At 29.0% G+C, this 11,669-nt stretch overlaps 1 protein-coding gene across 4 annotated transcripts in view; it reads right to left on the bottom strand.

Annotated features, from left to right (window-relative positions):
• Positions 1-786: 786 nt before the first annotated feature.
• The window catches only part of LOC111675078 (polycomb protein PHO), a 56,891-nt gene continuing 46,008 nt past the window's right edge, over positions 787-11,669 (bottom strand). For 2 of the 4 annotated variants that reach the window (XM_046945322.1, XM_046945316.1), the window contains exons 3-5: positions 10,961-11,117; positions 9,426-10,895; positions 9,234-9,354 (exon numbers count right to left, since the gene is read on the bottom strand). In XM_046945322.1, the coding sequence (XP_046801278.1) occupies positions 9,297-9,354; positions 9,426-10,895; positions 10,961-11,117 (1,685 nt within the window). In that variant the 3' untranslated portion in view covers positions 9,234-9,296. Of the gene's footprint in view, positions 1,061-9,230; positions 9,355-9,425; positions 10,896-10,960; positions 11,118-11,669 lie in introns of those variants that run through there. The other 2 variants (XM_046945342.1, XM_046945382.1) reach the window with 2 other exon arrangements.

The raw sequence follows: 11,669 nt of genomic DNA, 5'->3' as shown, positions 1-11,669 counted from the left end.
TAGTGTCAATATGATTATTTAGGATAAAATGTGTGCGGTCTAGAGTTAAGGGGTGTGGCACCTCCCATATAAATTAAATACAAAAATTCGTTTATCTTCGAAACTATTACAGATAGAATCTTAAAATTTTACACGAATAATTTTAACATCCATGTAAACTTTTTTGGAATAAATTGACGGATTACCCATGAGGGGAGCGGCACCTTCCATATTAAATTAATACAAAAATTAGTTTGTCTGGGAAACTAATACAACGAAATTCTTAAAATTTTGCACAAATAACTATAATATTCATCTGAACATTTTTAAGAAAAGTGAGCTGACTTTCATCTGGGGTGCTTTGAGTCCCCATATAAATAAAATAGAAAAATTCGTATATCTGAGAATCTATTAGAGCGAGAATCTTTAAATTTTACTTGAAGAATTTTGACATTCATCTGAACCTTTAGAGTATAACGAGCGAACTTAAAATTTTATATGAATGAATTTGACATTCATGTGAACATTTAGAAAATGTGAAAATGAAAGAAAAAAAATTGGCGAACTTGCAATAATTTGCTTTGCATCTCTCATATGTAACATATTGTTAATCTGGAAAACTATTGTGGTTAGATTTTTCAAAATCTTTAAGTGGGTTTTTTATTTGTACTGAATTATTTTTTAAGAATAAAAGTGTATATAAAATTTTAGCAAGTAGGAAATAAATTGATCATTAATGTATTATTTTTGAATTTAAATGAAATATATTGTCACATTTAAAACATAATAAAAAAAATCATTAAAAAATTAAAAACAAAAATCCCATTTTATTTAAAATTTCATATTTTGTAGAATATTTGCGCATTACGATAATATTCCTTCTCCTGGACTTAATCTTCATCAGAACCCACTAGAAATTTCATGACATAAATATTTCACTTTTACGCCATTTAACTTTAACTATTGAACTTTTGTCCTCTGATTTTTTACTTAAGTATTCAACATCAATATAGAATCCACAGCACGCCAAGAAAATGCCATAAATATCATACACTTTCCCTTAGGAACACATTGGCTTTATCTGCACGAATAAAAGATAGTAATAGAAATTTAATAGGTTTATATTTGAAGTAAAATGTATTTACGCATTGGTGGTTTCGTAAGCAAGGTTGATGTACAAATGGATCAGTTATCGATAGCTATCAAAATATGCTCTTAAATAATTAAGGAAAAAAAATGAGATGCATGTAAGCGAGCGGGATTGACATGTTTGCAGTACCCAGTATAATTTCTCGATCTCAATTCAATAGAGAATATACGAAAAGGTATGGGGCGTACTGAATAGAATGATTTGTCTGTTTTTTTACAGATTTATTAATGGCAATATCGTCGTCGGTAAGTGACAAATAATTAATATTCTTTTGGGAGCTTATTGGCTACATGTCTAGTTGACAGTTCTCATATAAAAATTGTCTTAACTTAAACAATAACTATAAGTGAAACGATTAATTTTTATGCAGAGGTAGTATGCTGAATAAATATTTTAGCTGTTATTTCGGTGTAAGCGTGTTATATATATTCCGAATCTAATATATATCTAAAATAAAATCATATGTCGTAAACAATTTTAATTTTGAAAGGATTGAATGCAGTTTTTGAAATTGGGCCTTAAATTATAAAACAAATAGAAGCGATTTATTGTATTGCTAATTTCAAAAAATAATTGTTTTTTACAACAAAAATAAATTTAATGTTGAGACATAACGCACACAATTTTTTTTATTTAATTTTATCCCATGCGGTAAAAAGTTATGTTGCCTTAGCAAAATCTAAAAAAAAAAAATCTTATTAAAAAATTATTGATGGTATAGATTACTTACACATAAAGAAGTTTTGATAAAAATTTTTAGAAGTAGATTTTTGCTTTTTTATCTTCAATAATGAAAAAGTTTTAAAATACTTTTTTTTTCCTTTACGATACGAAAGTTTAGTTAAAATAAAATTAAAATAAAATATTTATATTTCGTTTGTTATATATAAGTTAGAAACTTTTTTTTAATTCATTAAAATTGTTTGTTAATTTTTGCAGGTTTTATTATTAAGGTGTGTATATGGTTTATACGTTTATTGTTTATTGTTTATTAATTTTTCATAAACATTTAAAATATCAATGTATATTTGTTTCATATTTTAAATTAGTAAATAGTTTAATTAAAATTGGGCTAGGTTGTGTAAATAACGAATTAATAAAAAATACTAAAGAGAAAAATAATAAAATAAATAATATATTTTTTACTCGATAACATGAGAAAATACACTTTTTGTTCTGAAAATTTAAAATTTTTGGTAATTGTCCCGAATCGATTTTTCATCAGCATCATTTAGCTATTTAAACACCCGAAGTTATTTATGATGTATTTTTATGGACAATTTTAAACAAGGTATAGTGTTCACATTCGATATTTAATAGCAATTTCATGAAATTGATTTATTAAAAAGCGAAACTGTAATATTTGTTCCATTTTTTAAAAGAAGTTTTTTTTTATTTTTTTATAGTCTTCAGATAGTGACAATGCCAATAACTTACATATTGGTTCAGAAATTTGTATCTTGTTAAATGTAATAAGATGTTTATATTAAATCAAGCTCAACTATGGTCTGAATAGGAATTGAACAATACTTAACACGGATATCTAAATTGATTTATTAAGCTTAAACTTCAAGTCTAAACTTATATATTACTTAGCAATTCCTGAGCTAAAAAGCGACTTATAATAACTTATTTATAAAGTTATCAAGCAATAATCGCACAAAGGCGATATCTTATTATAAGACGCAAAGCTAAATACATGGACGCAACAAAACATAAATAAGATAAAATTGTGTGAAAATAAGCTTCTATATAATTTAAAAAGTAAATATAAAGAAATGGCGTTGTCTCAATTGCCTCAATAATTATACATACCTTTATATTCATTCAAAATTCTTAAAGTCTCCTTATGAAGAAATTCCTTATAATTTTTTTGTGAACAATATTTAATGGAATATATGTTAGTTATATTTAAGTTAAGAAAATAATTGGTGTTTATGCTCAAAAGTACTAATTTTAACCGCTTTTATAATATTTAAAATTTAGTGTCTTTAGGATATACAGAATCCCTTTTTTTGTCCCCTTTTGGTCTAACTTTCGCAACAGTACTATGCTAATTTATATTTTTGAAACTTTAAAAAGATTAATGAAATATATTTTGGGTCTAATAAAGACAATAATTGGTATTTATCTTCAAAAGTACTAATTTTGACTGCTTTTCACCTATCTTTGCGCCTTCCTAGTCCAACTTTTGAAAAACGATATAGCCTATAAAACCCTCCGAAAATAGATCTACCAATGTTCCAAATTTCACGAAAATCGGTACAGTTTTTTAGGCGTGATTGACGAACAAACAGACTTACAAAGTGATTTATAATATATATTATAAATCATGAATAAACTAAATGGAAGCAATTATAACACTAACGTCTTAAACTATTGTTTCATTACACAACTTCAGTATTTGGTAAATTCTTACTGATTACTGAAAACATTTACAGTAAATTAGAATAAATTTTTCAGAAATCAGTAAAAAAAACATGGTAATGCAAATCTTACAGACATTTTTTTCAGTAATCAGTAAATTTTTCATCCAAAATGTATTATTAGTAAAAAAAAACATTGTATTTAACTGAAATGTTCATCCAACTCATATTGATATCTTTTACTACATTTCTATTTATAACCTAATATTTTAGAATATACTAAACTAGCCAATACCCGGTGTGCTTCGCTACCCCTATCGAAATTAAATTCATAATAATCAAAAATAAAGGTTTATTAAAATTTATCTTGATGACAATATATTTCATTTAAATTCTAAAATAATACATTAATTATATATTTACTTCTTACTTGCTAAAATTTAATATATACCTTTAGTATTAAAGAATAATTATAATTCTAATGCCTTGGGATATACAATATTTTTTTACCCTTTAGTATAAATAAAAAAACCCACTTAACGATTTTGAAAATTACAACCACAATAGTATTCCAGATTAACAATATGTTACATATGAGAGATGCCAAGCAAATTATTACAAGTTCGCCAATTTCTATCTATCTATGAAAAATTTCAATTATCTAAAAGTTTTCAAGATATACAAAATTTTGTATTTAATTCAGATATGTGGTGCCAAGCTCCCTACTGAAATTGCGCCCGTTATTTTCTAAATGTTCACATGAATGTCAAATTTATTTATATAAAATTTGAGGATTCTAGCTCTAATAGTTTCATAGATTATTTCTATTTAATTCATGTGGGAGCTTCAAAGCTCCCCAGATTAAAGTCCGCCCTTTATCCTCAAAATGTTTAGATGAATGGTAATGTAATATATATGCAAAATTTGATGAACCTAGTTCTATATTTTCCTAGATAAACAATATTTTGTATTTTATTCATAGTCCCCATTAAAAGTTCGATCGTAATACTCTAATAGTTTCTCAGATATACGATTTTTTTTATTTTATTCATATGGGCGCTGCAAAATCTCTCAGATGAAAGTTTGCTCTGAATATTAAAGTTCTTCGTGCAAAATTTCAAGAATTTAGTTGTATAAGTTGTATAATTCCAATATAAACGAATTTTTGTATTTAATTTATATGGAAGGTGCCACGACCCCTAATGCCAGTCCTCCCACATTTTATCGTAAATAATAATATTGATACTACAGTGGCTTTGACAAAATTTTAGGAATCTAACTGTTACATTATCTCAAGATAAACGAATTTTTGTATTTAATTAATATGGAAGGTGCGATCCCCTCATGGGTAGTCCGCCAATTTATTACCCAGAATGTTTACATGGATGTTGAAGTTATTGGTGCAAAAATTTATGATTCTAACTGTAATAGTTTCCAAGATAAACGAATTTTTGTATTTAATTTATATGGAAGGTGCCGCTCCCCTCATGGGTAGACCGCCAATTTATTATCCAAAATGTTTACATGGATGTTGAAGTTTTTCGTGCAAAAATTTAAGATTTTAACTGTAATAGTTTCCAAGATAAACGAATTATTGTATTTAATTTATATGGGAGGTGCCGCTCCCCTCATGGGTAGTCCGCCAATTTATTATCCAAAATGTTTACATGGATGTTAAAGTTATTTGTGCAAAAATTTAAGATTCTAACAGTAATAGTTTCCACGATAAACGAATTTTTGTATTTAATTAATATGGGATCCTTTCATTATTACTTAAAATATTTACATGGATGTTAAAGTTATTCATGATCTCCTAAACTAGATAATATACAAAAGAAGTTTAATGCTTATCGTCGTTACTTATTTCGGCCCCTTTAGGGAAAAACGGGTAAAAACTGTATTTTGGTATTTTTTTGCACCTCATGTTTCTTTTAAACCAAAGATCATACAAAAAATATTTTTGGCTAATTCATAACTTAATGAAAAAATAAAAATACGAATTTAGTACCTTTAGAGAAAAACGGGTAAAAACTGTATTTTGGTATTTTTTTTTTTGCACCTCATGTTTCTTTTAAACCAAAGATCATACAAAAAATATTTTTGGCTAATTCATAACTTAATGAAAAAATAAAAATACGAATTTAGTACTTTTCGGATATTCGGACGTTTAAGGGGTAAAAATGTACTTACTTTTGGTACTTTTTGCATAAAAGGAGACTTATTTGTAGGTTTTTAAAATTTCTATAATACCTAGAAACATGAAATTAAGCATGTATGGCCCTCATTAAGTGAGGACCCATAAAAGGGGTCTTTTTGATAATTTTTCATTTCTTAAAAAGTACCTTTTGAAATTTGTATAATATTGGACCTGGAAGCATGAAAAATTTACTTCTTGATTTTTTGTATAATATTGAACCTAGAAATATGAAATTAAACATGTATTGCCCGGATTACGTGAGAACCTCTAATAGGGAACATTATGGCGCTTTTCGTTCTTCAAAAGGTAGTTTTAAAAATTTCTATAATATTAAGTGAGATCACATAAAAGGGGCGTTTTTGGTATTTTATCGTTCTTCAAAAGACACTTTTCGAAATTTCTGTAACAATGAACCTAGAAACATGAAAATAAGCATGTATGGACCAGATTAAATGAGATTTGATAAAAGAGTTTTTTTTTTTGATACTATATAATATTGAACCTAGAAACGTGAAATTAAGCATGTATGGCCCGGAACATAAATTTAGCAATCAGAAAATAAAAAATAGCAATTGGGTTTTTAATAAAAAAACGCACTTTTTCAAATTATTCCCTCAAAAGTCAATCAAAATCGCATAAAAAAATCAAAAAAAAATTTAACTACTTACTGAAAAATTATTAAAAAATTATGAAAAATAAAGGTAACAAATAACAACACAATACAAATTTCAAATATTGAAGTATATATACCAGATTTCTTAAAAATAAAAAAATAATTCTTCGTGTATAAAAGATTTGAACAATACTTTATATATCCGAACCAGAATTGGTAAAAAATCAGTAGTAGTACTCTGTTGAGAAATTTTTTTCGATGTATGTCTACCAACATTTTTCTCAAAATTATTTTTGCAAACAAAAATTTTAGAATTTTGAAACCGCTCTAATTGAAATTCGCATAAAAAATACGCATAAAACGAGGTTTGAGCGTACAAGACTTGATGACCATCACGAATTCCATAATAATAGGTCCTCATATGACCCAAGTTCCTATGAAAAGCCCCCACCAAAATTTCACGTAAATGTCCACAATTTTATTCAACAATAATATGTATATCTGACTAGTTTTTAATTGTCTGTAATATTGATACTAAAATCACAAAATGAAACTTATAGAGTCCTTATAGAAAGGGGACATTCACAGATTTTTAACATTGAACATAGAAACATGATATAGTATGATATTGATTTTCAAAATTCCGCACAAGGAAATAAATTGACTTGTTTACGTTTGATGTTTTTAATTTAAGTTATGATTTGTAGTTAAAGTTAGGGCTTAAAAGAAAATTTTTTATGTAAAATTTATTAAATAAAATTTAAAAACACGTATGAATGTATAGTCGGGCATAGCCGACCATATGATATCCTACACCAGTCAGTATATTAAAAATAGGGATTATTTAAAAAAATAAAGAATTTGATTTGTTTTTTAACTTTATTTTTATACCCTCCACAACCATCAGTGGTAATAGTGGTATACATAATTTTGTCATTTCGTGTGTAACACCTAGGAATATTCATTACAGATCCAACAAAGTATATATTCTGGGTCCTCATCAATTTCTGAGTCGATTTAGCTATGTCCGTCTATCCGTCTGTCTGCATAAAACATGCTCACGTAAACACGAAGCTGCGTTACTTGATGAAATTCGGACAAAAAAATTCACTATTATCCTAGGCAGTTTAGTATTGAAAACGAGCAAAATCGGTTTACATAGGGAAAAATTATGAATCAAAATATAAAACTACATCGAAAAAAATAAGCATTTTATACACATTCTGATGTAATTTTCTCCAAAACTGTGCAAAATAATTACATGAAGATTACCACACATTCATTTCTACGCTTGATCACTGCTGAAAATTGCCAGAATCGGTACACAATTTCATATACCTCCCGTACAAAAGTACATATTCCCGGAAAACGGTTTTTTTAATAACTTCCGTCACAATATCGATATCTTCACAAAATTTTACAAATTAAAATCATATGTCAATAGAATTCATTTAGAAAAAAATTTTCTGGATCGGTTCATAATTGGACATAGCTGCAATACAAGGTCCCCGAAAATCACTTAAACGCACATAACTCATTACCAAATATTGATATACATACATTTAGCAAAATATTGCTCTTATATACATAAATTACAATATAAAATTGGTTATCGATCGGTCCATATTTTGCTCTACTTATTTCTATAAATATTTGAGCAATTAGAAAAGTATTAATATAAAAGTAGCTGGTGGTGGGTAGTGAAGATTCGGCTCATCTGATTATAGCACTCTAACAAAAAACCACATTCCCATATACATTTTTTGTAGCTGTTATACATATATTCCCAGATTTACGACTTTTTGTATTTATTTTTAATTCTTAAAAAAATGTTCATATTTATTATAAAGCAACTATTTCTACAGTTAGTTCACATGGATGTCAAAATTGTTTTTGCAAAATTTGATGATTCTATCTCTAATAAATTCTCATATATACGAATTTTTGTACTTAATTCATATGGGGGTGTCAAGCCCCCTATTCCTAGTTAGTTAGTTTGAAAGGAGGATGTATGCACATCAAATCCGAAGAAATACACCTATGCCTCTATAGGGCCTGTTGTGCGCTCCTTATCCAGTGCCACGGGTGGGAATCGAACCCACCACCTCCGGTCTACCAGACTAGAACACTAACCACTAACCTAACGGAGGCCAGCCCCCCTATTCCTAATCCGCCAATTAATTACACTAATGTTCTCATAGATGGCAAAGTAGTTCTTCGAAAATATACGAATTTTTGTACTTAACTCATATGGGGAGTGTCACGTCCCTTATTGCTAATACGCCAATTTATAACTTATAGATGTCAAAATTGTTCATGCAAAATTTCAGGATTCTACCTGTAACTGTTTCTCAGATATATGAATCTGGCCCCTATTGCAAATCCGTTCCATTTTTATACCCTTCACATTTGTAAGAAGGGTATATATAAGTTTGTCATTCCGTTTGTAATTTCTATAATATAATTTTCCGACCCTATAAAGTATATATATTCTGAATCCTTATAGATAGCGGAGTCGATTAAGCCATGTCCGTCTGTCTGTTGAAATCTGTTTTTAGAGGACCCTAGATTTCGGCGAGATCCGAATCATCAATAATTCTGTTAGACATGCTTTCGAGAAGATTGCTAATCAGCAAAATCGGTCGGTAAATAACAGAGATATGAGCAAAAATCCGAGACAACCTCTGAAAATTTCATAAAAGTCATTTTTTCATGCTTTATTAAATAAGCAACAACAACACTGTATATTAGATGTACACGTGAGTGTAGATGTATTTGGTTTTATTTAGCTGTGTATTTTGTTTTGTATGTTTGGATGCTGTTGGCTTCATTGAGTTGTGAAGTAAAGGCTATATCATTGTTTATACGATTTCTGCTTACGTATCTAAAGTGTTGCTGTATAAATAATAAAGCAATAACTAAGAGATCGGTTAATAGTATTAAATTGTTTTTAATAATCGGTTTATTAAGCGATTAATCTACAAAAATTTATCAATAAACCGATCGATCATTTGAATAACCTTCCATTTCTGACATTAGCCATGAAATTCTAAAAGATAGTTTGGATGATTATTTTTTTCCGCCACTGAATACATAGTATGAACAATTTTAGTTTCTTACCTTAAATTAAAATCCAATGAAAACCGTTTACCACATCCTTCGAAAGTACATTGAAATGGTTTTTCTCCTGTGTGCACTAATTGATGTCGTTTTAACTTTGAACTTTCTACAAATGCTTTTCCACATTCTGAACATACATGAACACGAGGTCCATGCGTGTGTAAGTGTTTTCGCATAGCGGAATTATCACGAAATAACTTATTGCAACCCTTATGAGGGCAGGCGATTTTTTTGTCTGGAGGATTTGGAGCTACATGGTTAACAACGTTAGAAGAATTATTAGATTCATTCGTTGCGGCAGTGTTGCTCGATGAGGTATCGTTTGAGTTGTAGCTTAATGGAGGTGGCGTTGTTAATGTTGAATTTTTTGATTGATCATTATTTATGTTTTGCAAAACTACACCCATAGATAAAAGGCGACCATTTTGTGATCCAGTCATTAGTAAAGTATTCGCCGTTGGGTTATTTCTATTTAAGGTGTGTATTTGAACAGTATTAGAGGAAGCATCCTCATCGGAAGTAATGCTTGTCAAGGTTGAATTACTAGTTTCATTAATATTCGTTAACAGCGTTGAAGGATTGACAATGTCCGTTGAAGATGCCGTAGATGCTGCTGTTATCAAAGTATTGGTGGTTATCGTGGGTTGTTTAAGAGCATTAGAGGAATTAATTTGATGTCCATTATTATTGGGTGCAATTATTCTCTTTGATTTATCTGTGTAGGGATTGGTACGTGAGCAAATATTTTGTGATTTTTTGCTGTCAGTGATATTTAAATTAACAGCAGCAGGTAAATTGTGAGAAACTGTCAGTGTGTTATTAACAGTGGATGCAGCATCGTCAATCATAAGATGATGTTGCTGTTGCTGCATCAAAAGATGCTGGTGTAATACTTCGGGTTGTAAATTACAAGCATTATCAAGTAAAGTGGCGGGTAATGTGGCTGGTGTCGTAACAGCTGTTGTAAATACATTGGCATTTGTACAACGATTAGAATATTTTAAATAATCCTGATTTATATCATTGTGACAATCTGAATTTTCGCTATTAATATTTACAGCTTCCTCTTGATCTTCTTCATCATCGGATATGCCTGATGCCCACATTGTAACACTGAATTCCCCTTCCATTGTTTTAATTTGTACTTGCTTCTGTTCCCAGCGCCTAGGTTTCATAGTCTCCTCTAGTATAACATCGCCTCTTCGGCCAGCGTTACTGGGGACACATTTATTTAACGAAGTAGGTGATGACTGAAAAAAATTTGGTATCGATATTGCCGGCTGATATTTTTGGTTGCGTTGAATGGTTGGCGGTATTTTTGATGAGTTCATAACTGAAGCTAATGTATCACTAGTACTAGGCATTAAATTGGAATTACCTTTGATCTCGTTATTTAAAACATTTACACTTTGATTAGACGAAAAATTATTTACAGCAAACGAAGAAATACTTTGTTCTTTTTTTCGTTTTCTATAGAAATAAAAAAATGCTTTAAAAAATACTAATTTGAGTTTTACAAGATTATAATACACTACTTGTTACTTGATGAATTTATCATTGTAGCTGCTGAGTTCAATGGTACAGATGTTTGTGACGATATAAATATATCAGGGTGAAATGCTGATGCGTTCAAATAAACATGGCTGGGTAATTGAGAATCTGGATGCATACCCATTTCTTCTTGTATTAGAACTTGAAAAAAAAAAAATAATAAATATGTTTTTATTAATTCTTACACTTATAAATAAACGATTACAAAAGTAAATCAAAAATCGTTTTCGAAATTCCTTTTCGATTTTTTTAAATAATTTCCTAACATATTGAAATTAATTAACTCAAATATTTTCTTATATATTATCCGGTATAACGACAAAACAATATATTCTATATTCGGCAGTGCCGATTCTTATATACCCTTCACCATGGTGTGTTAAAAAACAATCAGTACCAAAATGTTCTCTTTTACAGCACTTTCTTCGAGCTCAACATGCTGAAATTCATGTTTCTAGATGCAATATTATAGAAAATTCAAAAACTACCTTAAAAAAAACTAAAAAGTACCAAAAAGCTTCCTTTTATGGCTTCTTATTTAAGGTGGCTCCACATAATTAATTTCATGTTTCTAGCCAATAACAACACACTAGTGCTTCTTTCGCTCTGGTGCTCTTACTCTGCTACTCTCGCTCTGCCTTGTTTTTATAAACATGCGTACAATAAAATTTACCGTATTATTATGTATTATAT

This window comes from Lucilia cuprina, chromosome X, assembly GCF_022045245.1.
Source record: "Lucilia cuprina isolate Lc7/37 chromosome X, ASM2204524v1, whole genome shotgun sequence".
NCBI lineage: Eukaryota > Metazoa > Arthropoda > Insecta > Diptera > Calliphoridae > Lucilia > Lucilia cuprina.
This window is presented reverse-complemented; position numbering and strand designations above follow the sequence as displayed.